The sequence below is a fragment of the Argiope bruennichi genome, chromosome 1 (assembly GCF_947563725.1).
Source record: "Argiope bruennichi chromosome 1, qqArgBrue1.1, whole genome shotgun sequence".
Lineage (NCBI taxonomy): Eukaryota > Metazoa > Arthropoda > Arachnida > Araneae > Araneidae > Argiope > Argiope bruennichi.
The window spans coordinates 18,756,559-18,784,214 of NC_079151.1; the positions used below are offsets into that span (position 1 = coordinate 18,756,559).

Here is a 27,656-nt window from a genome sequence, read left to right on the forward strand (position 1 = left end):
GAAACGAAGAAAGAAAGTGTATGATTGGACTTAAAAAAAGTTTAAATAAAATAATAAAATAAAGGTTAAAGAAAAGTGTTTGGTGAGTGATATTCATTCGTTCATTGACAAATAACACTCTCCCAAGCGAATTAAAGAGAAAATGATCGTTCGATAATATGTCAAAAAGGCTCATGAAATTACTAGCATGATACAGGCGCTGACGTCAGCTCTATGTTTGGCAAGAATGACTCCCGGAAATGAATTTTAGTTTATATCTGACGTCACTTCTTGTTTTAAGCTTTCCTCTCCTGCGTAAAAACCACCCTGATGCTCATCACCACAGTTCTACTGAATAAATTAGGACTTTATAACAACCCTGACGTCCATCCTGTCACCAAGAAGATGACATTGAACATATTCTCGTGCTCTGAAGTATTCAACTCATAGAACAAACATTTGGAGCAGGCGCACTTTCTGTCGCCAAGAAATTTCGTTCAAAAAAAAAAAAAAAATGTTTATTATAAGCGCTATCTACAAATTTTTCTTCGTTCGTTGAAGCTTTTTGATTTTTATTAACTGTGACTCTCTGGCAGTAGGGGATGACAGCTTTTGTTGCTAAATATTTAACCATTGCAATAATAATAACAATAGTAATACAGCAGTTATAATATTAAACTTTTTCGGACCCTAAGATATGTTATTGCAATTAAAAAGGGGAAATAAAAAAGTTATGATAAATACGACATTAGTTGATCGGAAAAGAAGTCCATCGGCGACTCCGGTAGGTCAAGTTTAACAAGATATTTATGGATGACGATGTGAGGAGATTGTTATTAAAGTGTACATTTAAATTTTCCTAGCGATGTCTAGTTGGTAAGATCCTAATCTTTTTAAAAATATTTTAATTCATCTGTTGACATTTTAAAAGTTTGGGCACATATTTTTATTTCATAATTTATTTTCATTATTGCGTTTTGTTAATTAATGAACTCTAAAGAGATGACATAATAGTTTTAAAATTAATTTTGGTTCAATTCCTTTGTTTTGATAGATATTAGCAATTATTCGTTGTATTGTCGCTTTGTTTCTGTACATGCATTTTGTTTTAAATGCTTGTTTTGCTACTTATTCAAGATCATTAAATAAATGAATTTTGAAAAGAAAATTATTATTAATATCCTTAATATATTCTTTTTGATCTATGACATATATTATTTTTAATGTTGGGAACCTTTTTTTAAAAAGTGATGTAAATACTAAGATAGTTTGTTTTGGTAAAATATGAATTTTTAAGTTCTGGCCTGAAGAGAAAGATAACAAAATGCATAAAACTTCTTAGTTTCCTTTCAATAATTTTGTGCATTATAATAGTTGAGATAATTTTCAAAGTAATTATATTTTTGAAAAACATTCTGGGAATAAATATTAATTTAGTAAACAATACTCAATGATTAATTTTTTTCTAAATTTTTGTATAAAGTATGTATAGTATTCATGTTGAACAGTATTTTTTTTTAGTATTTTTTAGAACACATTCTAAAAATAACTTCGTTAAATACTGTGTTTTTATTTCCTCGCCAAAGAATATCTGGAAATATATTTTATGTTGAATTGTTAAAATTTTTTTTAGCCTACTTAACCTTTAGCTTACTATTTAAAAAGTTTGATACCAGTCTAGACAGTTTGATTAAATATATAAATATTTGTTTTTCATCTATAAAATAATATTTGAATAAAATTTAATTCATAATAAGTTTATACTTTTTTCCTTCAGATTTTTCAATTCGAAATTTGTGCAGTTTTTTTTTCTTTTCTTTTTTTTCCCCCATTTTTATTATAGCATCTTGAAACTTGGACTTACTATGTTTATTTATTTTTTTCTGAAAACTCGAAATCTAATTGGTTTATATTTTTTTACTGGAATCAAACATGGTCTTAGTTTAGATAATTTATTTAACTAGTATCTAGTCATTGGTATTTAGTTGTATTAACTATATAATAATCTGGTCAATATTGTATTGATTAATTAATACATTTTTAAAAATATATGTTATTGCTATCATAGTTCAAAAATTAAATTTACTATAATTTTTGTACTTGTAATTAAAAATAGAAAAATTTTCAAAATCAGTGTGAATAATGAAGCAAACATTCATCAAATGCTATATGTATAAAGAAGAAATTACCCCTTTTTTATTATATAATGAGCAATACTTATGATTAACTTCATCCAAATTTAGATATATTAGGAAGAAGAAAACTTGGAAGTATAGACAAATTTTTTTCTTAATGTTCTGATTAATTGTTTTGAATTTGTTATTACATTCAATTTACTATATAATTAGTTTTTTTTATTGATAGGACAAATAATTGTTTGATTGTAGTCATTAATATTTATATGCTTCTCAAAATTTCATGTGCGATTTTCATTAAGCATTACCAGTTTTGTTCCAAAAAGTAAATTGAACAATATATCATTCTACCACTCTTGTTTAAAGAATCTTAATTTAAATGTGTGATATTTATTTTGCTACTTTTCCATTTCGGGGCTGTTAGTGATGGCTAAATTTTTTTCCCCACCTTATTAAACCCTAAACTCACACTCTCCAAAGAAGTTTCCTTCCTGACATGTGCCATTTGACATATGCACCTAATTTCATGAATTGTGTGGTAGGTTTACCACAATTAATAAATTGTTATTGGCATTGGTGATTTTTTTTTTTTTTTTGTTACATTTAAGAACCTTTATTTTTAACTAAGTGCCTTAAAAGTTATACAATCTTTAAATAATAAAATGAGAATTATTCTGTTGTACTTAAAAAATTTATTAGATTTTTTTGAGTTCATTTAATCACAATTGGGAATCAAAAGTTTTAACTTATGCTATTTTATTTGAATCGGAAGCTTCAAACATTACATATTTTTTGTGATACTAATCAATTATAATATCAAATAAAATAAGTTTTGGTGATTTAAACTAAAATATGCTGAATAAATGCATGAAGATTAAAAAAAAATAGTTTATGAAAATGATCAGTTAAGTTTTCAAAATTTTAAAAATGAAATGCATTATATTTCACTAAAAATGCCTGTCAGTCCCCCCTACCCCCGTATGAAAACAATCTGAAAAGAGAAAAAGGGAGGATTTTAATGAAATCTGCTATCATGTAATAAAATTTATCAGAAAATTGCATTAATATGTTTTAATATTATGGATAAGTAGCTATTCATCCAAATTGTAATTTTTATTATTATTTTATATGTTAGTACTTTAATTATACTGTATACCTTTGTAAAAACTTAAAATGGAAGTGTTTCAGAATTATGTGAATTAACTAATGAAGATTGGAAGCTTTATTTATTCTTTTTATTAAATTGCAAGATAATTTTTTAGTGCAAAATTGTTCAATAAAATTAACAATTGATCATCAACTAAAAATTCTCATACATAAATTTACTATAAAACTTCTGAAATCAACTTGTTAAAAGAAGATTAATTTTAGTGTTTTATTTATAATTATCATTTTGAATCCTTATCCTAATTTTGACCATATTTTTAACACATCTGGGAAATGGAACAAATTGTATAACCTACTTTGAAACAAATAGTTAAATATTGTGCAAATTACAATTTCCATGAATTTCTATTCATTATTTATCTTTCATCGTTCAGAGTTCTTTTTTATTATATTTTTTAAACTGTGAGACTTTTGAATAAGAATAAGTTTTTCCTTTCTGCAGCATTGGAGAACTAGAAGATGCTAAACCACGTAAAATGGATTTCTCTCGTCCACGTGGTGCCACTCTTGCAGTACCTTCTGATGTTTGCTGTGGAGACAGGCCACCTTATAAAAATCCCCATCATACTCAGAAAGCATTCGAAGTTATGAACATTTTAAGAAAGTAATCATTGTCTCTTTATTTCTCCCTTAAAATCTTTTTTCTTCTTTAGCAATTTAAAATAAGGTTCTTTTACTTACTGAAGTCTGTTGTCATATTAAATATTTATTGTGAAAGCTAATTAAAGTAATTTAAAGAAAAGAAACATTTTATTTTTCCTTTACTTTCAGTAGCCTTGAGCTGTAAAAAAAATTAATGTGTTCTTAAATCATTTACTCTTTGTATCAAACCTTCCTTTAAATTTTAAACTTACATCAGGAATGAAATTAATGTATTTTTACTTTCTTGTATATGAAGCAAAGAGAATACATTATATATATATATATATATATATATATATATATCATTTAATTGTTTCTTGAAAATTAAAGCAGCAGTTATTTTTTTAATGTAAAAGTATTCTTAAATTTCCTTCCAGTATTATTATCATGAAAACTTGAAATTGAGATTTTGACTAATCTCTACATTTTAGACCTCCCTGAGATTCTGTGACAAGGATAACCAACAATTCTTTGAGCTAGATGGATGAAATTTGGTATAGAACTTCACATCAATTATTTTAAGCAAAATTCAATCAAAAGAAGTCTTTTTCTGGCTTTTCAAATATAACTACACAATGAGGAGAGCTAGATACATAACATTCAATGTACAGATTTTGCATTTATAGTGCAGACATCTACCAAATTTTGAGCTAAATCCAACAAGGAGCTGTCAGTCTGTACTTTCAGAAACATGTAAAATCAGTAACTGAAAATTGCAAAGACTTAAGTACCTCAAATTTGGTATGTGATTTTCTGACTACAAGTGTAGCTCTGTATCAAATTTTCTGTTTAGCTCGATTGGAAAAAATGATTCTAAAACACAAATTTGATTTTCAGATACTTTTAACCTCAGGTATTGATTAATCACCAAATAATTTTCCAAGGATCTTATGTTAGATTCATTAAAAATGTTAAATTCATGCTGAAGTTCAATATTTCATAACTATTGTACACCACTGCCATGCAATGGATAACATCTTTATTTGAGAATATGCAAGAAGGTTTTAGAAAGATCACTCTGGTTAGAAATACTTTTGAATACAAACTAATTTGCAAGCTAAATTTTAAACTTAACTATGCTTTATCATTTCACTTTTTTTATGGAATAAATGAAATGGAGTAAATGAAAATTTTATGCTATTTCCCCCCCCCCCTTTAATTCCAAAAACAATCATTATAGGTAATGGGCAAATATTCTTCAAATGAGTGCTTTCAAAGTCCTTACCTACATTCTTTATTTCAGATTTTTTAGTTTAGCTTTTACAAGAAAAGAAGGGCAGTTATTAGAGCATGCATGTATTTATAATGTGTTAAAGGATATAAGTACTTACTTTTGAATTTTAACCAAATGGGATTATTTGCTAATTAGGTTTAAAGAATTTTGCAAATTTTCATCATATTGTTCTTGAATTTTTTTTTTTTTTTTTTTTTTTTTTTAATCTCTGTTAAGATGGCTAACTTGTACTTCTGTTTACCCAGTGCAGCCACTCCCCTCCTCTCCCCCTTTTTTTATAGTTTCATTTAACAAATTAGTTTTCATCCAAAAAAAATATTTTATATAATCAAATGTAAATATTTATTATTATATGCTTGCATTGTAGCATTCACTATCTTAATGTTTTATTTTTCATTGATTTTTAATTCAAATTTTGTCTAAAATTTGAGATTTTATTAATTTTTGAATAATGTGAAAAAGGTATTTTTAGTGTCTACTATTGACTTTTTCCCCTATGCTTATGAAAAATAATTGTCACTTTGATTTGACTGAAGAAAAGATATCTTATCAATACATAGAATATCTTTGATATTACACTATCTTCTCTTGCTACAATATTGTTTTAATTTTTTATTTTTGAATTTTCTAAAGTCTGTGTTATTTAAGATATAAGAATTTAATTATTTAAACTAGGCATTGTTTTTGCATCTTTAATTCAGTTTGATTTTTTTTAAAATCATTTAACTGCTCATGTTTAAAGGCCTATTAGTAATTTTAACTAAGCAGTATTTTTCATCTTGAAAAAAATATACAATTGTAAAATTTATTTAAGTATTTTATCGTATTTAAATTAAAATATTTAAGATGAATTTGACTTAAATAACATTGGTAGCACAATATCTATATTCAAATTAACTTTTAATTCTGGAATATTTTTACTTCTTGGTTCATTTCATTACTAATGACTATAAATATGATATAATTTGTTTATTTATATATTTTCAGTCAGACTTTCTGTTGAAATATAGTATTGAATGAAAATTTAATTTTCTTCTGTCCTTTCCTATTTAGACAAAATCTTCTTTGTGATGTAACTCTGGTAGCAGATGGAGTTGAAATTGCTGCTCATAAAATGGTTTTAGCGTCCTGTAGCCCATACTTCTATGCAATGTTCACTGGTTTCACAGAAAGTAAAGCTGAGAAAATTACCATTCAAGGTGTGGATGGACAGGCTTTGCAGCTTTTAGTAGATTATGTTTATTCTTCTGAAATACAAGTTACTGAAGACAATGTACAAGTGAGTCATTATAAACTTTCTTTTATATACATGCAATGAAGAATTTACATCCATAAAATTCTTTATTGCAATGGCTTTTTAATTTGTTGCTATGGTTTGTTTATTTTCAGCTATAATTCATGTATTAATGTGAAACACTGTATTAAAAACTAACTTTTTGAAGGTCAGCAAATAATGTGTAAAGAACTGGAACAAACGGCTTGTTTTGACTATTAGAAACATAAAAGCATTTATTTAAAGAAAACATCCATTTCTTCATTTTATCCAATTTTGTGAATTTAGCTTGTATCCATTTGATTTTTATATTAACCCGTTCTTTACTCACATTTTAGTATATTGGTCACTATGAACTTAACAATCATTGGCAATTTTCATATGTAGTAAATGTGCTTGGAATGTCTGTAAGGTAGCAAAGATTACTGGAGTACAATAATTTAAATTACATTGATGCATAACATATTTAAACAATAAACTGCATATATTTCACATCAGTTGCCTTTTCTATTTAGTTTTAAATCTTTCAGTTCATCAATGAAAATAAAAAGTTCTTAATATTGAGTAATTTTAATAAAGTAACTGCAGCTTAGAAAATTACTTACTTTTAATTTATTGTAATTTGATGGTAAACTTCAAAATAATTGTTTTTGATTATTTTCTTCCACCCCTTAGTCTTATTTGAAGAAATTTACTCAGTTGATTACTCAAAAGATTTACTCAGTTACTCAGAAATCAAGAGATTACAAGGTTAAATTAAATACATTGACATATCTGAGCGAGAAAAGCTTTTAGTAAAGCAATCTGTTTAAAATTAATTTTCATAAACATTAATTTATTTTTTCACAGTGTTTTTTTTTTTTTTTTTTTTTTTTTTTTTTAATTAAGATACAGGCTTGAAAAAAAAATCTGCTGCCAAAAGATGTCCAATATGCTATTTTTAACTTTGCACATTGGGTAAGATAGGCTGTATCTCCAACAGCATCTTCTGACAATTGAAAAATAAATGTGAAATAAAGTGAATGTGCTTTTTATTGCTGTTTTATGAGTAGAGTTGAAAATCATATTGTGTGGAATCCTATTATTATTTTTTTAAATTTCTCTTTTTATGAAATAGAAGCAGGTTATTTATTTATTTTGAAAATTTTTCATCTGAAAATTGATATCTAAAAGAAGTGGTATGATTGTTGATAGATTTAGATATGTGCAAAACATAACATCTAAATCATGTTAAATTTATCTTTTATCTAATTTAATACATTAGGATTATATTTATACACTGAAAAAATTTGGGGTGTTCTAATTCTGAAGTGCCTATGCATTAAACAGCCTGTTTATGATTTCCTGACCATTTTTTGTTATTTCAATGTTTTTAAATTTGAATCTAATAGTGATACTTAATTTTGTATCTTTTTTTACTTTTGACATATTATGTGTTTTATTTGTCATTGATACTTGAGATTCTTATTTCCTCAAATAATACATACAAAGTATATGCATATGAATTTTCATACGAAATCTCTTTCTATAGTAATATATATTTGTTTAAATATTTAAAAATTATCAGCCTTTTTTTTTTTTTCTCTCGTATTATGAAGACATATATAATGTTAATTTTCAGTGTAGAACTTATGCAATTGTAATCTACAGCTGTTCTTGAGTCTTTTAATTCATTATGTCTTGAATCTCTTAATTAATTAATAAGTAAGTAATTTAACTCAAGAAACTTGTTTACTATTTATACATTCTGAAAGATATGCAATATTAGCATATATTCATATATTTAAAAAATAATGTTTAATGAAATATATTAAATGAATATAAATATTATAATAATGAATATAATATAATATTTAAATTGATTTGACAGGAATTCTAGTGCATCTGTCAGCAAATTTTCAGATACCCAAAAATATAAATTACATTACAAATCTGAAAACCAATAACATTGCTATTCCACAAGCCAGGTGTGTTATCTAGACATAACACAAATACATTACGCAAACATGTCAATTTTTTCTTCTCATAAAGATCCATATTACATTTATTAGTTGAATTTTTTTTCTACTCCCCCCCCCCCTCCATTTGAGTTATCAGATGGTGATTCAAAACCCATAACATTCAGAAGATTTAACTGTTGTAGGCTCCTTAAAATTTTCTCTTCTGGAAGCTTCAGAAAGTGTATTGTACCATCAAGTGCTTCCCTCAAGATTCTACATCTCTAATATACCATCAACAGGATGAGGAAATTCTGAGGTACTAGCAACCAACAGAATATGAGCAGTGGGCTTAGCGAACACCATTCTGATAATACAATGATAGTACATTGATGGGATAATTGAAAAGTATATAGGATCTTCAGAAAGACAAGTTTATGGGCAGTAATTTTTTAGGATTTCTTAGAATTTTTTCCAGTATTCTATGAAATCCCTTTGCTGTCACCTGAAATTTTTTGTAAAGCCATTTCTCCACATTTTATAATATTTTCTTATTATTGTAAAATATCTATCTGTATCGCTTGAATACTCATGAATCTTTTATGTAACAATTTTAATTTTTTGACCGCAAAGGTTTGTTTAAAATTTCATAGCACACAGAGAAATGACCATTCTTATCTTGCAGTTGATTCTTCAAAACTAAAATTATTTTCAAATTCATCATTTCTTTCCTAGAATTCATTTCAGGAATTTTTTTCTAAATTCTAACTAACCATTCCCACCAACCATTAGAAAGGATAACCAAATTATCTACACCATGTTTGGTCTCTGAAAATATGTATTCCTTTTTAAAATTTTTTCATAAATCTTGCACCAATTGCTTCAAATTCCCGTAGTTTATCCGTAACAGAATTCATTCCATTGCAAGGAATTGAACCTTATATTGCACTGGTTTGTTTTAATTACCTTCTGTTTTTGGAACATCACAGTTATTTGGTATATTTCATCTACTTACCAGAGTTTAGTCTTGCTTTATTTTTAATGCAATCCAAAATTCAGTTTCATGAAATTATCAATTAAAATCGATCCTTGAACATTGGTTCCTATAAGCAAATAAGTTTAAAGAGCTACAGAGCTCAAAATTGATATAATTTTTTAATACTTTCAGCATAAATGTATAGCCACAAATGTTCCCTTAAGACGAAATACCAAATTTTACAATATGTATATATACACACCTTATGTAAATGAGAGTCCGTCTCCTCCGCCCACTCCTAAAATAGCTCTTTATTTAGTGTTCATTTTGCTTTTGCTCAATTTAAGCTCTTTTAATTGCTCTAGTACTCTTAATATGAAAAAAAGATAACAAAAATCAACAAGTTGTCTTATATTCATGTTTACAATTTCAATAGGCATTACAATTTCAATAGTACATCTATTAATCATAATCTTAAAGAATTATCCACTTTATTTTTAAATATGGTATCGAATATCAAATCAAAATAATATCAGAATAAAATTTCTTTTTCTTTTTCCAATAATTATTTTTCTAGTCATTAAACAATCTTGTCTTTGGTCTTTTTTTTTTTTTATCAAAGGATAAATTTAAAAAAATTTTAGATAATGAGAAAAATTATTTATTGTATTCAAATGTATGCAGCAGAGGGAATTTCTATGCTTAAAATTAGTCTTTTTAGTGTGATTAATGTTTATTCCAGTAAGAACTAAAAACACTCCCATTTCTTATTCAACAATTTCCTTTTTTCAAGAAATTCATCAAATTTTCCTAACATTTTTTCCCCCTCGTCTGTCTAGCATGATCTCTTCCCCATTCTATAAGAATATTTTCTGGAAGGTAGAACAACATCAATGCTACCAGAACATCTCCACCTGTTTACTGATTACATCCCAAATTTTCTAATGCTTCTAGTTTATTCATTAGCTCATTGTATAAAGTTGGAAGATAGTTATAGCTTGTCTACCATCATCAGCAAATTTTAAATGAATGTATGTTTGAGCTAACAAGTTTTCATGTATGACATGCTTTTGGATAATTTATTACTACATATGATAAATCCTCAAAAACTGTAATTGTTTTTAATTTTGGAACTATAGCTTGAAACAAATATTTGCATTTATCATCTGTTAGCACTAATGTTTAAATGAATGTTTTTAAATATTTTAGGAAATCTCAAAACCTTTTGCCATTACCTGAAATTTTTTCCAATTGCATTTTTCTGCTGAAATGTTTCTCAATATTTAGTAGTATTTCTTTATTACTATAAAATATCTATCTTATCCCTTCACTGTTTCTAAATCCTTTATATAATCATATTGATTTTTTTTTGTACTTAGTTTGTTCAAAATTTCCTGGCATACAGCTAAATGACTAGTTTCATTTCAAACTGAATTCTTCAAAACTTAAATGGTTTTCAAATTAATTATATTCTTTAAAAGTTCTTCCTCAGATTCTAATGGTCAGCACACGCACAATGAATAAGTTTTTAAGGATTTCTTTTTTGACCTGCTTTATTAAAAAAAAAAAAAAATCTTGAAAATGATACAGTTCTCAAAACATTATAGATCAAACTTAAATTTTATTGCATGTTGTTAAGTAAAATGCTTTACTGCTGTAAAAAAATATTATAATAGAAACTTCACAAATACATTTTAATCTAGACTTAGACAAAAGCAACACATAAATGTCAATTTTTCTTCATATGTTTTACAGGGTCTTGTCACATTTATTAATTTGCTATTGTTTCCTTTCCTAACACCAGTACTTGTAAATTCTAATATAAAGTTCTGCATCAACATTAAATCAATTAGTTATAATTATTTCCATAAAATTGACATTAGTGTTTTCCATTTCTCTTGCATTAAATGCAATTGTCAAAATAGTTTTTATCATAAAACTTGTAATGCACATATCTTTAATAAATAATGTTACTAAAAAGATATTTTTTGCTGAAATTGAAGGTTCTTTTGCCTGCTGCCCATCTTCTGCAACTGACAGATGTGAGAGATGCGTGCTGTGAGTTTTTACAAGGTCAGCTACACCCTTCCAACTGCCTTGGTATTCGTGCTTTTGCCGATCTCCATGGATGCTTAGAGTTATTGAATTATGCAGATTCCTATACAGAACAGCATTTTGTGTAAGTGCTGTATCATTTATTTGTTGAAACACAATGTAATTTTCTATTTACTCTGAAATGTTTAGACTTATGATAATGAATTGCATGGCAATTAATTGAAAAATGAAAAATTTTGCTATTTTATCATCAGTTAAATTTTTGTTGTATCAAAATTGTAACTGAAATGTGTTTTGCTAATATTTGATTTAAATCAAAGTAAGACAGTTTCTCCTTTGTTTTCATAAAATTTTTCCAATATATATTGAATTATTTTTTAATTGACATAATTTCTCATCTTTATAATTACTTTTTTATTTATATTCCATTGCGTGAAATGCCATATTGTGTGTGGGTCTTAGAAGATCTCATTTCTTTTAACTTTGATATATTTGTTGTAAACTTTTATTTATTGGTTGATCTAGAATAATTGAATTGAATGTAGTAGTTTGAAGATTGTGAAATAAGTAATATTTTGAAAATTTCTGGCTCATATTTGATTAAATTTATATATCTAAACTAATGGTCAAACTCTGAAATATTTTAAGTTACATTGAGTTGAAATTCTAGGAGGCTTTAAGTAATTTGATATTAAATTTATTCAGTAATTGTATTATCTGGCACTTCTATAAATCCCTGAATTTGTTTTTATTTATACTTCTGTTTAAATAACAAAAAAAATGTATAAAAAATATGTTTTTTAACATGTAATCATACTAAGATAATTCAAATATATTTGGAATTGAACTATTTATCAATTTTATTGATTATATTTTGTCTCATCAGAGAGGTTGTAGAAAGTGAGGAGTTCCTGGCTTTGTCTCCTACGCAAGTGTGCAAGCTAATTTCCAGTGATAAACTTGCTGTGCCATCTGAAGAAAAGGTATATCATCGCACACCATTTTATGAGTTCTGAGATGTATGTATTTCCTTAAAATACAACTTCCTCCACTCAGCAATCTTTCTAATGGTCATTAAATATTTATTCTGTTTCATTTATTTAGAAACCTCTAAACAGTTTTTCATGATATAGTATACAATGAAATATTAATAATTATTTGATAATATTAAAACTTTTATATAATGTTGATGATATTATGATTAAAAAAAATGTGAAATTTAGTATAATAGAATTTTAAATTTTCTGCTAGTTAATTTATATAATCACTCTATTAATTTTTCTAGAATAAAAATATACATAAATATCAGTAATTGTTATGGTTAATTCAATTTTTTTAAATCTGTATTGAAGTCTGCTATAAAAATTCAATTACTAATACTGCTTTCCAAATAATAATTTATTATGGTTCATTAAATTATTAATATGTTTTAAATATATGTTAAATAAGCAATGAAAGATGATGAATTTTATTCTTGTAAATGAATATAAATCTACATGCTGGTAGTAAAATTATCTAATAAATCTATGTTCATTCTAAATTGGAGATACTATTTTAGATTCTGTGCTGAATTTTTCAAATTTCTCACTTCTTTCTTCATTAATATTGCACATTTTGATGTTGTATTTTGCAAATAAAAATGCCTTTTTTATTTATTGTAATTAAGTTGATGTTTGAACTAAATGCAAGTTAATTTTTCTTCCTTTATGAAATTAATTTATTTTGTCTTTTTCCTAGGTTTTTGAAGCAGTCATGTCATGGGTCAATAATGATCTACCAAATCGTCAAGATTATTTAGCTCAACTAATGGAACATGTTCGATTGCCATTGCTTTCACAAGAATATTTGGTCCAGAGAGTTGAAGAGGAGCCTTTATTGAAATCTAACCATTTGTGTAAAGACTTTTTAATTGAAGCTATGAAATACCATCTGTTGAAAGGGGAACAGAAGATCATGTATAAAACTCCTCGCACTAAACCCCGAACTCCAATAGGCAGGCCAAAGGTGTGTGTCAAAGAGGCATTTTAATGCTCTTTTTTTTAAAGACATTATAAGATATGCATTTCATCTGCTTTGCTTTTACGTAAAAATATATAAGAAGCAAGTGCTAACAATTATAAAAAAAATTTACATAATCAAACATTACTTGATCTTATGTGGTGTAATATAATTTAAAAATTCTGCTCCCCAAACATAAATTTGTATATTGGGATTATAATTATAGAGTGTGTGAATTTCCTAAGCAAGTTCTGATTGTTTTGTTGAAAATTTTGCTTTGAAATAATTTGTAAATGAATAAAAATTTTAATTTGTACAAAGGATTTTAATTAAATGAAATATAAATCAATTTTGTATGTGTATATATATAGTATACACACAAGGTAATAAGGTGACCTTTTAAGCCTTTTAAATTCAAAATATGTCTCATATATACAGGAAATTAATGTATACAGTTGTCAACAACTACAGAACAAAAAAAGGTACACTTTTATTAACTTTATTATTTTATCTTCGTAAAATTGGTGCTGAAGTAAATGAGAGGCAGATTTCCTCTAGAGGACAAACTGATTGATCGAGTTAAAAAAAACAGGACTAATTAGTTATTATCTCAAAATATTTTCATTGTGGAAACCAAGGTACTTTAATTATTTAAAATAGAAGGCCTTTTTATATATATATGTCAAATTCTGTACTGAAATACATATAGTTCTCGAGAATCAATCCACTAAGAACTGAATATTAAATAAATCTCATCTTGTTAATAGCAAAAAAGGGACATTTCATTTTTTCCCTCAGAAAGTTCGGAAGAATAATTAGTACGATTCAGATTTATCCTTATAATTTTTCAAAGTATATTTTTTGTTTTTATTTAAATATTCAGACATTTTTATTTCTTATCAAATCAATTCATCATTAATCAGCTTCTTTAGCTGATCCAACCTTAAGAAATTAACAGCCATCAATCAAATGTATTCTTTAACCCATTTTCTTGTTTTTAATTGCTTATTTGAACAATTCAAGTACCATAAAGACACTTTCATCTAATGAAATTATAAGTATTGCTTAAAAGAGACCAATTTTATTTTCAAGCTGAAAGGATTTTTAATCAAGTGGGAGATTTATTAAGTTTCATAGGATTATTTTATTATAAAAAAATCATGATTAAGTCCTTATGATTATAAAAGCTTAAAATAAGATTCTTCTCAGTTTTTTCTTGTGGGGTAGCATCAAAGTTTTGGTGTATGAAACTCAACCAACAAGTTTGCTGGATCTGTTGCAATGTGTTGTCAATATCTGTGCTACTGTTATACTGCAGATAATTAGGAATGTGCATGCTGGTCCACTTGATCAAATATACAAATGTGTATGATGGCCTGTTTGAACATACTCACCATGTTTTTGTTTAGCAGTATGGGTTCCCCTCCCCTTCTTTCTTTCTCCCCCCCCCCATGTATCACATTGAATAATGTACATTTGACATTTTCCTGTCTGAGCAATGTTTATCAGGAAAAAATATTTAAATTATGAATCTTCTTTTGTAGCTGTATGGCTATGATGTTTTGATGGTTGTACAATGGCTGGGATTTTGAATCCAGAATTTCTCACCCCAGTTGTAATTTCCTTATTTTTCATCTAGGGGCACTATAATCTGTCTCAATAAATTCATAGTCACTTTACTATTAGTCTACATTATTTCTCTGGCAATAGGAGACATCATTTTGAATTTAAAGTAAAAAGACTACTGATCTCCCTATATGCATGCATATATCTATATAACAAATACTGTAGTATGTGCTAGTTGAATGTAAAAATCTTACATTTTGAGTACATCTCATGCATTTTGAGTAAATATGACGGCAGAAAATTCATTTACACTGACTGCAAATGCAAGATAAAAGCATTAAAACAGTTGCTCTGACACTCAAATTATTCCAAATCTGAAACAAACTGTGAAATAAGGTGCTTTACTCACAACAATACTCGATTATAAATCTATATATAAAAGATACTAACATACATAGCACAGAAATTACATTTGTTACTTATTGCTGAATGACAGTTGTCAAAAAAAAAAAAAAAAAAAACCCCAAATCATGTAAATTACAGACTGCTTCACTGAATGCTTTTACAATTGTATTGAATCCAATGCTTCATTTAGCTAAGGCTGCAAAAGTAAAATCAGTCAGGGGAACAAAGGTATAAAAATGAAACAAGCTATAAACAGAAAGTTTCATCCAGCATAAAAATAGGCCTAGCTATCACAAGATGAGTAATCGCATTGACTTGCCTATACCTGTGAAAATTAATGTTCATAACTTCCAAAACAATTATCTTGAAAAAATTGTCTTCATATTATCGTAAAACTTCAAAGAATTATCTATTTTGTGATGCCATTTCTTTTCTGTACAATTTTTTCCTTCAATTTTAATAATATTTTTAATTCAATTTGATATACTATCTAACAATTTTTATAAATGCTATGCAGGAAACAATGTTTATAAATGCTATGCAGGAAACAATATTTATAAATGCTATTCTAACAATGTTTATAAATCTTCAAACTCACCCATCAACACATTCAATCACCTTTTTATCAATCATCAACTCTGTAGCAAGATTTTCATTTCTGCTTTTATTTCGTAATATGCGTACTTTTTAATTTGCAGTAAACTGATTCAAGTGATTTCATTTTTTTTTCAGTCCTATCAAATAACAAAGTAAAAAAAAAGTTTTAAAAAATTTCCATATTAGTATATTAATAAACTATGAAAATATAAAATATTCCTTTATTAAAATTCCATATTAATTATTTAAGAGACTAAAAAGTCCACCAAACTAGCAACCAATTGTAGCTAGTATTTAGAATAACTTTGTTAGAATCCACTGGAATCTTTTGGATGAGGCATTTACAGAGTTATGTCCCTATAATATTCTTTGTAACATAGTACTTTGTTAGTTTTACTGTATACTGTCACGGCAACAGCTCTAATGTTTGTATATTGCGTTTGCAACTGCATTTTCATATAAAAAGGTTATTCATCTTGTATGCATTTTTCTTTTATATGATATGTTCTTTCAAAATAAATGTAAGTTTGCTGTGCATATTTAAACAATTAAAAAGTATAGTCTTTTAATGATTGATAGCAAGGATCTGGAATAGAAGATAGAAAATGAACTATTTTACTATACAAAATGAAGTTGAATGTATTAATTTTTAAAGTTTTAGAAATATTTTATTTTGTAAGCATATGAAGGTATTTTAAATTTGCTGCTAATTAACTGTTTTTGTTGTTAAATATTTTACAAATGAATTTTTTTAAAAAGCAGTTATGAATCTGCAGAATGAGAAAATCTGAATTTGAATCTATGTGATAAATATGCATATGTATGTAAGCAGATATTTTGTCATTGTCTTTCTTATGTGGAAGCAATTTGCCTACTGAAAGAAAGAAGGAAATGAGTATGGACATCAAGAAAGTTACTTTTAAATCTGTTGAATGATTTGTAAGATTTAAGAAATATTGTTTATTTACATCATTGCATTTTCATCTAACTGTAGTACTTTTATTTTATTTTATTTTTGAGAACTTATAAAAGTTCTTGTTGGAATCTATTGAAAAAATAATCATTGCAAAGTTATGATCATTCTGATAATTTTGTATGTGATTTTGGATTAGAGCTTTAATATATATAAAATTATGATAGAAAATAAACACAGTTTTATGCATCTTTTTACTTATAGAAGAAACACATAATTAAAATTTTGTATATAAAGTTTTGATATATTTATTTAAAATGGATTGATCTTATTTTATTTTACTATACTATTTCTTTAGTAACCCTATATCTTTAAAACCTTTGGAGAAACATTAAATTTTATTTACACAATTTTTATACCCTTTCCAGGATATAAAATTCAACAATTCATTGGTCTTTTTCTACAGATTTATTCAAGGTTGAAAGATTTTTCTAATTCATTAATTATTTTGTTAAAATTATTCTTAAAATTCATCTAAATTACCATATATCATGCACTATAGCAAAGTAATGGATGGCATTGTTAAAATGTAATTTCTTGCATTCCTTGAGAAGTTTGAAGTTATAGCAGTCACAAAGGGAATCATAGGAACTATCAAATGTAAGGGATGAAGGGGAAAAAAAATGACTTTTTTAAAATTGACCAATTTTGTTTCTTTTCGTAAAAGAGAGAGAGTAACATTTTTATTGCTTATTGAAATGCAACATACCAATTTTCGTGATATTGCCATTTTTTAATGATTATTTAACTAGTATTGGTTACCAATTAATCAATTTGTCTAATTAATTCACCCACAGTTTCAATGTGCTGCAGCAATTTGTTATTTTCCTTATAATCCTTTATTAATGGTATTTTTGAAGCATAAAAATGCAACTATTCATTGATATTGAAACAGAAAAGTAGTTGCAATATCTCATGTTTATAGTAATGTTGTTCTCACACATGCAAATTATTGATAAAAAAAAACATTGTATTAAAAATTGATTTTAAATTTGTATTCAGATTTTTACCTTTTCAATAATAGATTTATAATTATTACCACACTTGAAAAGTGATCAAAAATGTAATTCTATGTAGAATTTGTCTATATTCTGCTGTATATATTATACAATCATAATTCACAGTTACAATATTTTTTTTCATTTAGAACTTAATTCATAATTTCAAACTTTTTCTTTTCCTTCCTTTCTTTTTTCGTTTTGAATTAAGTAGTATAGTCAAATATGTTAAAGGATGATCAAATTGTCATATATTGTGTTTTGCCATGTGGTAAGTATAATTCATTCATTTCATTTAAGGTTTTTTTTTTAAACATTGCGCCCTTATATAAATACGTATACTGACTGTTTTCAAATTTAATTTAATTTCTCTTGTTTCCTATTTAACTGTCCAATTTCATTCATTGTTCATCAATTTCTGCAATTTTTATTTTACTAACTTCTTTCTAGTCATGTTTTTTCATAAATTCATATTCTGTGATGAAAGGCAAATGTTCAATATTTCACAATCTATTAATTTATGCAAATCGTTGCAGCTTGGAATACTTTCTTATATTGGAAAATGTAGCAATATAACTCTTCCAGGATGATATTTTCAGTAACCTACTAATTGTTTTAAATTCAACTTTAATGCAGTTACTAGGGAAGTATAAAGCTGCTTTCTCATTATTAATTTTCATCATATTTTTGAGATTTATTGCTTTTTTAAATCACTTAAAAAAATTTTTAATGCAGAATTAAATTTAAAATAAACTTGAATTGATGTGATACTTTAATTCTTGTATAATTTTACTTGAAATTTAAGTATTAGGTTTTTTTTGGGGGGGGGATATTTTTTCCCCCTTGCAAAATTTTACTGATATGTTGTATAAATCAGATCAAAGAAGTAAATGGCTTGTGAGCATAAAGCATGCTAATCATATAAATTATTACATGGTGAAATTGCTATTTTATAAAATATTTTTAATGTCTTGTAATTTAGCTTTAAATTAGTTTAAATAGCATGATTTAAAGTATAATTTCAAGAAATCAACAACAGTATAAGTCAATTTTCATTTGGAACTAAGAAAAGAAATTTAGAAAGATTTGCTGTTTATAATAGGTATTATAAATGAGATAAGCCTAAATTATTCTTCAATACATTTGTCATACTTTTATTTTCTTCTGGGAATTGCAATTCTTATTTAATAGTTTGTGATTTTTTTAAAATGCCATATTATTATAATTTCTAAATCATTTCAGATACTTCTAGTTGCTGGTGGTCAAGCTCCCAAAGCTATTCGTAGTGTGGAATGCTATGACTTTAAGGAGGAACGGTGGTATCAGCTTGCAGAATTGCCAACACGACGATGTAGGGCTGGTTTAGCTGTGTTAAATGGTTTGGTGTATGCAGTAGGTGGGTTTAATGGTTCTTTGAGAGTAAGAACTGTTGACGTGTATGATCCTGTTCGAGATCAAGTAAGCATTAGCTTGTAGTATTTTGCAGTATATATTAATGTTTATAATTTTATTCTGCAATTTTGTTGATATAAATATTGATTATAGCTAAGGCTAGATTCATAAATTGGAGAATTTTTCTCTGTGTAGGATTAAAAAGACAGTTATGGGCATCTTATAATTATTTTTTTATTCAATTTGTTCATTTTAACACATTTTTATTTTTTATGGGGTGTATGCTATGAATTATTAAATTTAATTACTAAAATAGCTAGAATGAAATTTCTGGGAATTGTTAGTTTTAATATTCTTTACTCATTTTTTTACAAAGTCCCTTCTTTATTCAAAAACATCCAATCAGAAAAACTACTCAAATTTATTGTAGACTGCTTTCATGGTATTCCAAATTGTTCAGAAATCGAGTGGCTAGCCTATCTTAAAACTAAAGTTGTAATACAATTCAGACAAAATGGGACAGAAAGTTATTTTATTCCTCTTAATAAATATAAATAGTTTTTTTTTTTTTTTTACTATCATTAAAATTTAACCTTTAAAAGGTTGTTTAATCTATTTGAATTGTCTAATTTTCTAAATTTATTTTCATCAGCATATTTTTTTTAATTGTTATGAAAAATAAAATTCAGTTTTGAGTGTATTGCATTTTCTTAACCATTAGAAATTGTTTCCACTGAAAGTTGATAAGTTCATTTATTGATACTCTTGCAATTGTTTTATTATTGATTGATGTTAAATGTTTTATTTCTAACAAAAGTTAAAAGTTGCTCAATTGATATGAATCCTCCAAACAGCCTTTAAAAAAGTAACTTGCTGTTACCATTTCCTGATATGTGGTCAAAAGATTGAAGGTTCAAAAATATTTTACTTTTGGAATTTCCAGAAATTTTACGGATAGAATAAGTTACGATAAGCTACTTTTGATATAACGTGAAAAGCTGAAAAAACTAATTTCATTGTTTTTTCGAGTTAAATTCTGTAATGAAGCTATGATATATTTTAACATTTCAGTATAGAGTGTAAAAGTAATCCTTTGTAGATATGTTATATATATATTCATTATGTATATGTGTGTAATATCTGTTTTTAGTGGAGTCAAGCTCCTAGCATGGAGGCACGGAGGAGCACATTAGGTGTAGCTGTCTTAAACAACTGCATTTATGCAGTTGGAGGTTTTGATGGGTCTACTGGTTTGAACAGTGCTGAGTGCTATGATGTCAGGGCTGAAGAATGGAAAACTATTGCACCTATGAGCACTAGACGTAGTAGTGTGGGTGTAGGTGTTTTGAATGGTTAGTTAGCAAGATGATATTATTCTTTATTTAAGACTGATTATTGAAATTAAGCACTGCAGATGTTTCAAAAAAAATTATCTTTTCCTGCTTATTGAAGTTTTTAACTCAGCAATATGTACTATAATTTTAATGTAAACCTATTTTGACCAAATATGCAAAATAGATAATATATAGACAATATCTCTAATACAAAATGTCATTATAATATTTGATGCTTCCTTTCATGAATTATTTCCATAACATTTTTAGTTTAAAATGCTTATAAAATACATTATTCATTAATTACCATATAATAAATATTGAAATTTGGTGGCCTCTTATTTATTTAATATATCTGAAGATATTACATAAATGAATGGTTAATACTCAGTATGAAGAATATATATAAGCAGGTTATTAGAGCTATTTAGCTGTCTACAAGTAGAATTATTATTTTTTGTCCCTACTATTAAAATTTTACATTTTTGACATTTAATGAAAAAATCTAATGTAAATTTTAATTCACTTAATTTCTATTTGACATCAGTTAAACTTATAGATTTTATTGGTGTAATTAATTAAATTTATATTTCCATTCATTTATAAATTTATTTTATTAAAAGGTGTATTATACGCTGTTGGAGGTTATGATGGAGCATCTCGTCAATGCTTGGGAACTGTTGAACAATATGACCCTGACACAGATTCTTGGTCGCCTGTAGCTGAAATGTCTGCTCGGCGAAGTGGTGCCGGTGTAGGAGTTTTAGATGGACTTTTATATGCTGTAGGAGGTCATGATGGACCTTTAGTGAGAAAAAGTGTAGAGTGTTATAATCCTGAAACAAATGCATGGACTTCTGTTGCAGATATGATGATGTGTAGAAGGAATGCAGGTACTGTTGATTACTTAAGAAAAATTGCATTTCATATTTCTTGAAAGTAAACATACTCGTGTTCAAAAATTATTTTACAGTCACTATTTTGTTAATCAGATGGATTTGCTAATTATTTTAGTTTATTATTGTTAAATGATTTTTAATGTTTTATTAAAATTACTTATTGCATTTATATATTTGCAGTTTCTTATATTTTGTTTGTTCCTTTTATTTATTTAATTTAGCAAATTAAATTTATTAAATGGTTATTTAAGTAAAACATTCATTTTGTCTAAATAGTTGTCTGTTATCATCTGAGATTTTTTTTTTTTAAAAAGGATGAATATGATTTATATAATTTGAAATTAAAATAATGAAAGTTAATTCATTCACAGATAAATATTATAAAAAAGATGCTATTATTTTTATCATTTTAAAATTTGATGGGAAATGTAAAGTGCTATTTTCATATTATATTTATTAGAAAAGGTTGCAGGAAGTTGCAGTTAGCTACAGGCTTTTCCTACTTGGAATAAGTTGTGGAGTAGAAATTAATTAATATAACATAAAGATGTCATGAAAAATTCTATTTCCTTTTCTTAAACTATTTTTATGAGAAAAATATTATGAAATATGTGTAAAATTTTAGATTTTTACTTTTGGAATAAAATTATTAATAGATAAAAAAAATCATTTGAAATGTTTGTCACCAAGATATAAACATAAGATTCCTTGTGAATGATATATATATATATATATATATATAAAAGAAAAATGTCTGGAGTTTGCAATTTAGCATGATCAATTAGAAAAGTTTATGATGATATTGATTGCATTTTTAACTTAGTAGAATTAAATAACAACAGCTTATTTATAAATATGCATTGAGCTTTGTTTTATACAATTTGCTTTTTATTTTATTTGTAAAAATGAGTGGGGTTTTTTTAACCTTTTTTGTTTGTTTCTTTTGTGTATTTATCTAGTTTCAACAAAGTATGATCTGATCTTTGTCTTGTATCAGAATTTTTTTGAATCCAAAATTTTCAAATTTTAAATAGTGCTTTTCATAACATTAGAATGCACTGCAATATAAAATGTTGTTAATTTCACCTGAAAAAAATTGGGGGATTTAGAAAATTGATATGAAAATGATTAAATAAAAAATGATTGATGTTTTTATAAATTAGGATTCAAGCATTATACCAACTATAAATTTAAACTATTATTATTTGATTGAAATAAAAACCATACAAATCTATACATTATTCCCAACAAGAAACATATTTATTCATCCCAAAAGAATGCAATTCTGGTTATCTGGAAGTAATGAAAGTTTTAAAATCATTACAACTGCTTCTTGATTGTCGATTGCTTACGTACTGAAACAAATGTCTGAAAAAATGGTGATCCGTTTTTAAAGGATTTAGTGTATAGGTTGGATGAAGTAGAGTTTAATAATCCAGTTCATTTAACTTCTCCAGGGTGACTTTTGAGACATGATTGAGCATTGACTGTAGAATTTGTTCCTTTCTATCAATCAGCACTAGGATATAAACATTATAACACTTGATGCAGCGTTTTTCAGTTGCATCAACAATCTTCTAAAAGTTATAATAGATAATTTATTTGATGGTCATCAAATGTAATCATAATCTTCATTTCAAGCAACTTTTTTTTTTTTTGAAAGGATATTTCCCCTTTGTCTATACCTCTATGCAGAATGTCTTCAGTTGGTATTCCAAATCCACTTTTCATTACATATTATTAACACATTGCTTAAATGAATACATTTGATTACTTAAATGAAGTATTGAGCAAGTCTCATAGTAACAAATCACTTATGACCTTTAGCTATTTCCATATCATAATTTTTTTAAGACTCTAATCTACTTCATAAAATTTTTTGTAGCAGTACTGTACAGTCTGTTTTCAATCCAAACGAATTTTTGGTAGCTTTTGGTTCTTTAAATTTTCAGTTAAAAACTTACTGTACCATTCAACCCCTCCCCTTATTTGAACAATTTGAAACAGTAGCAAAAAAAATAAAATGGCTGACCCGATACTATATAAAAGTAAAGTGCAAATTTTGCACTTTGAAGTGGTATGTAACATGTATAGAATTGAATCATTTGAATTCCTGAAACTGTTGTTGAAAGCTATTAGTGTTTTTTTACATATATCTCATTGGATAGACCTGATCCAAGACTGCAATCTGATATTATGTTTAATAGCAATAATAAAAGCTCCTAAAAACATACTTGTATTAATCTACTAAATTATAGAAAAAAGTTCTCAAAAATCTGGAAAAAATTAAAAATTGTAAACTTTAGGAAGCAGTTTTCATAATTCTTGCAGTAAATTTGAATTTTGATTGTATTTATAATATATATATATTTTTAATTTTAATGAATAACAAAGAATATTCTTTGTTTTGAAAATCATTGTTACTTTTCATGTTTTATAGTTTTCTATACCTCACAATGCTACATTATTTTTTATCTTCCAGTTTTATTTATTTTTTTAGTTTCATCATTTTAAGTACATTGATAAAACTGTGCTCTTCAAAAGTATTTATTATTATTATTTTCTTTTTGTTAGTCTTTTAAGCATATCAAAGTTTATTATTACATTGTCTTTATTTATTTTTCTGAAAATCATTATTGTATTCAAACTTTCATATTAAATTAAAATTAAATAAAATGTGATTAATTGATGAAAAATATTAACATATTAAGAAAGTAGAACTCTAGTATGTCAGGGGTAAATGAAAAATTGATTTCAAAATTTGATTCCTGTGCAAGAAAATCAAGTTACAAAGATTTATAAAAATACCAGAAATATTAATGGAATTGAAAACTTTATTTCATGAGTTTCTTATTTTAGGTGTGATAGCTGTTGATGGTTTGTTGTATGTGGTTGGTGGTGATGATGGCTCTTCTAATCTGTCATCAGTCGAAGTCTATTGCCCTAAGACAGATTCCTGGAGCATGCTGCCATCTTTTATGACAATTGGGCGAAGTTATGCTGGGGTTGCTATTGTTGATAAACCAGTGTAATTCGATTACTCTTTTCATTTGTTAATTTAGTGTACATATGTTTATATAAATATCTGTATATTTATTCTTTTGTTTTTAAAATTTTAATTTTTTTTTATCTTCAGAAACTTGTGATGGCCTTATGGAAAAGGCACTTCAGGTCACTGTTAATAATGTCAAATTGTTATCAAAAATCATGTGTTTGTGTGTAAAATGTAATTAAAATTTAAGATAATTATTAATTGTAATATACATCAAACAGTAGCTATGATTTTTATTCTTAGAGAGTTTTTTATCAAAAAGAATATAAACTGAAAAAGTATTTTGCTAAATGAATTTTTTTTTAGTTAAATACTTCATATGCTACTTTTTATACAAGAAAAACAAAAGACAAAACTTAACTAATTGAAATGGCAAAGAAATGCATTTTTAAAGAATGTTAAAGAGGTCAGCAATCTAATACCATTCAAAATATTTAGTTTAAAAATAAAATTCTTAGTTAATCAAAGTCTCTTTAAGGCTTAAGGATTATAGGTTTGCAAGATTTAGATTTTTTGAATTTTTTTCACATTGTAAATTGGATGATGTTTATTGATTTGTGACAGTGGTGGAGCTATTTATAACTTCCCTTCACTTTTATGAAGCATGATTGTGGGTATAATTTTTGCATTTTGAAGTGATAGCATTTATTTTCACAGATTGCATTTAGAACATTAGACATGGAATATTTATGATGAAAAAACGAAAATTTGATTTAAATTTAATATTAGATGAAGATTTCATTTATGTTAAATATGAGAAGAAGATGCAACTTGAAATTTTGAAAACTTTGTTTTTAGTTTTGGTTTAGTTTATAAATTAGTTTTTCAATAAAGTATTTGATAAAAGTAAATTATATTCATAATATTCTGAAATTTTGCAGCACATTATTTACTTTAAATTTTGCATATGGAATATGCTCATGAATATTAGAGCAGATTAAAATATCGTCTTCATATTCAGATCATTCCATGCAAAATACAAATTAGAAAAGATAAAAATGAATAAAGTAGGACACCTAGAAAAATCTTTTATTATAGTTTCACCACTGTTTTCTATTTTTATTCATTTTGAGTGATCTTATATCTCTCTATATTTTCAATCAGTGTATATGCTAGTCTAATTTTAGAAATTTTGACTTTGAATTATGATTATAAAACTGCACAAACTGTGTATTTGCATATTAAAATAGTTATCTTATAATGAATCTTTGCTGTTCCTTCTGCTTTTTATCTCCAATTTTGAAAGTTAATGCAACTTATTTCAGCTATTGCAATTCACCATGTTGTTAATAGTTCACATTTCTTCAAACTTTACTTCTCAATGTTTTATCCTTTGTTTTGCATTAAATAAAAAGTTTTTGAATTCATTTGTGTACTTTTGTAATTCTTAACATTAACTTGTGCTTTATTTCAGTATTCAGATTAGAAGATAGTGTGTACAAATTATATAGTATTTGAGAGGGGAGTAAATATTCATTTCAATCTGTTAGGGGAATGTTGTCAATAAGATCAAAAAGAATTATATTATTTTTCCAAAGAATCATCTTTCTAGCATTGTCTTGTACATAGCTTCAAAAGATTATGCTTTTGCAAAAAAAAAAAAAAAAAAAAAATGATGAAAACTAAGCAAATAAAGCTTAAGAAAAATGTTCTTCCACATTAAAACCTTATTATGTGAACTTCATGTTATGAGAATTGAGATTGCAAATCTAGATTCCCTGAAAATGATTGTGTAAAGGAAATTTTTAATTAGATATCATGCGTCTGGATTGGAGATTGCCTTGAAAAATCCCAAGTGTCATTTTCATTCACTGCCAGCAATTTAAAATTACAATATCCCTAAACAGTAATCTTAATGTGGCTACAGATTATCTAGTGTTGAACATCTAAACAATCTTCTTCATGAGCCCAACAGCCCTTGCAGGCATTGGCTACCTCAACAAATGCACACTTTCTAGCGCTTTCTATCCCCTGCATCTCTCTTCCAGATCTTTATCCTCAGAACACTATCTTTTTCCACATCATCCAGTCATCGAAGGTCTTCCTCTGGTCCAGAATTCCATGGGATTTTTAAAAGTGGGTATTTTGAGGGTGCTATTATCAGGGCTTCTCCAGATATGGATGAGCCATCTTAACCTATTACTCCGGATAACCAGTGTTATCTATGGTTGCCTATAGAGCTTGTATAATTAAAATTGAATCTAATTCTCTAGTACTGGCCAAAGATAGTTCTAAGGATCTTTCTCTCAAACATGTTCAGAGAACACTGAGTGTTAAGAGTCCAAGTTTCATTTGCATAGACAGAACAAGCATAATAAGAGTCGTAAATTCTTAGTTTAGTTTTTCCACTGATTAAGTTGGATCTTAGTTGTTTTTTTAGTCCAAAGAAACATTTATTAGCCATTTTTATTCTGTTGTCAATTTCTGCTTTGAGTTTATTATTGTCATTAATTATTGTGCCAAGGTATTTGAAATAATCGACTTTTTCGAAGGTATGACCGTTAATGCACAGAGGAACACTTTGATTTATAGTTGAGAGCAGGAATTCCATAAATATCGCATTGGTTTCAAGAAGGACTTTTTAAAAAAATTCTTCAATTGGATTTTTACTTTCTTGTATACAAAATTTAGAGAAAATATAACAATTGTCAAAAAATTGGAACTCGAGAATTTAATGAATTTTCACGTTTCAAACATCCTTGAATTCAAAAAATACATTTTTGGAAAATGTCTGTTTTTGAAAAAGATGGATGCATGTTCACTGAAACACTCATCCGTCTTGATTGATAAATTAGAATGATAACTACAAAACAAAGAAGGCTAGAGATTTAAAATTTGGTACACAGATTTCATATCTATAGTATACCCATCTATCAAATTTTGAGCCAAATCCAACAAGGGCTTTACCGTATGTCAGTCTGTAATTTCAGAAACATGTAAACATGATAACTCAAAAATGCAATGACTTAAATATACCAAATTTAATGAGTGATTTTGTAACTATGAGTGTAGTTTTGAGTCAATTTTTTGTTTTAATCAATTGG

General features: G+C 26.5%; 1 protein-coding gene across 2 annotated transcripts; it reads left to right on the plus strand.

Annotated features, from left to right (window-relative positions):
* The first annotated feature begins 272 nt into the window (after positions 1 to 272).
* Positions 273 to 25,901, plus strand: LOC129984939 (kelch-like protein 2). 2 transcript variants are annotated; one of them, XM_056094905.1, is made up of 10 exons: positions 273 to 855; positions 3,724 to 3,885; positions 6,211 to 6,436; positions 11,347 to 11,522; positions 12,285 to 12,381; positions 13,136 to 13,402; positions 19,178 to 19,393; positions 20,478 to 20,679; positions 21,285 to 21,554; positions 24,420 to 25,901. In XM_056094905.1, the coding sequence occupies exons 1-10, from the start codon at positions 845 to 847 to the stop codon at positions 24,590 to 24,592; spliced, it is 1,800 nt and encodes a 599-aa protein (XP_055950880.1). In that variant the 5' UTR covers positions 273 to 844; the 3' UTR covers positions 24,593 to 25,901. The 2 variants fall into 2 exon arrangements, with proteins under 2 accessions (XP_055950880.1, XP_055950922.1); XM_056094947.1 differs by having other exon boundaries at positions 273 to 763.
* The last annotated feature ends 1,755 nt before the right edge of the window (positions 25,902 to 27,656 follow it).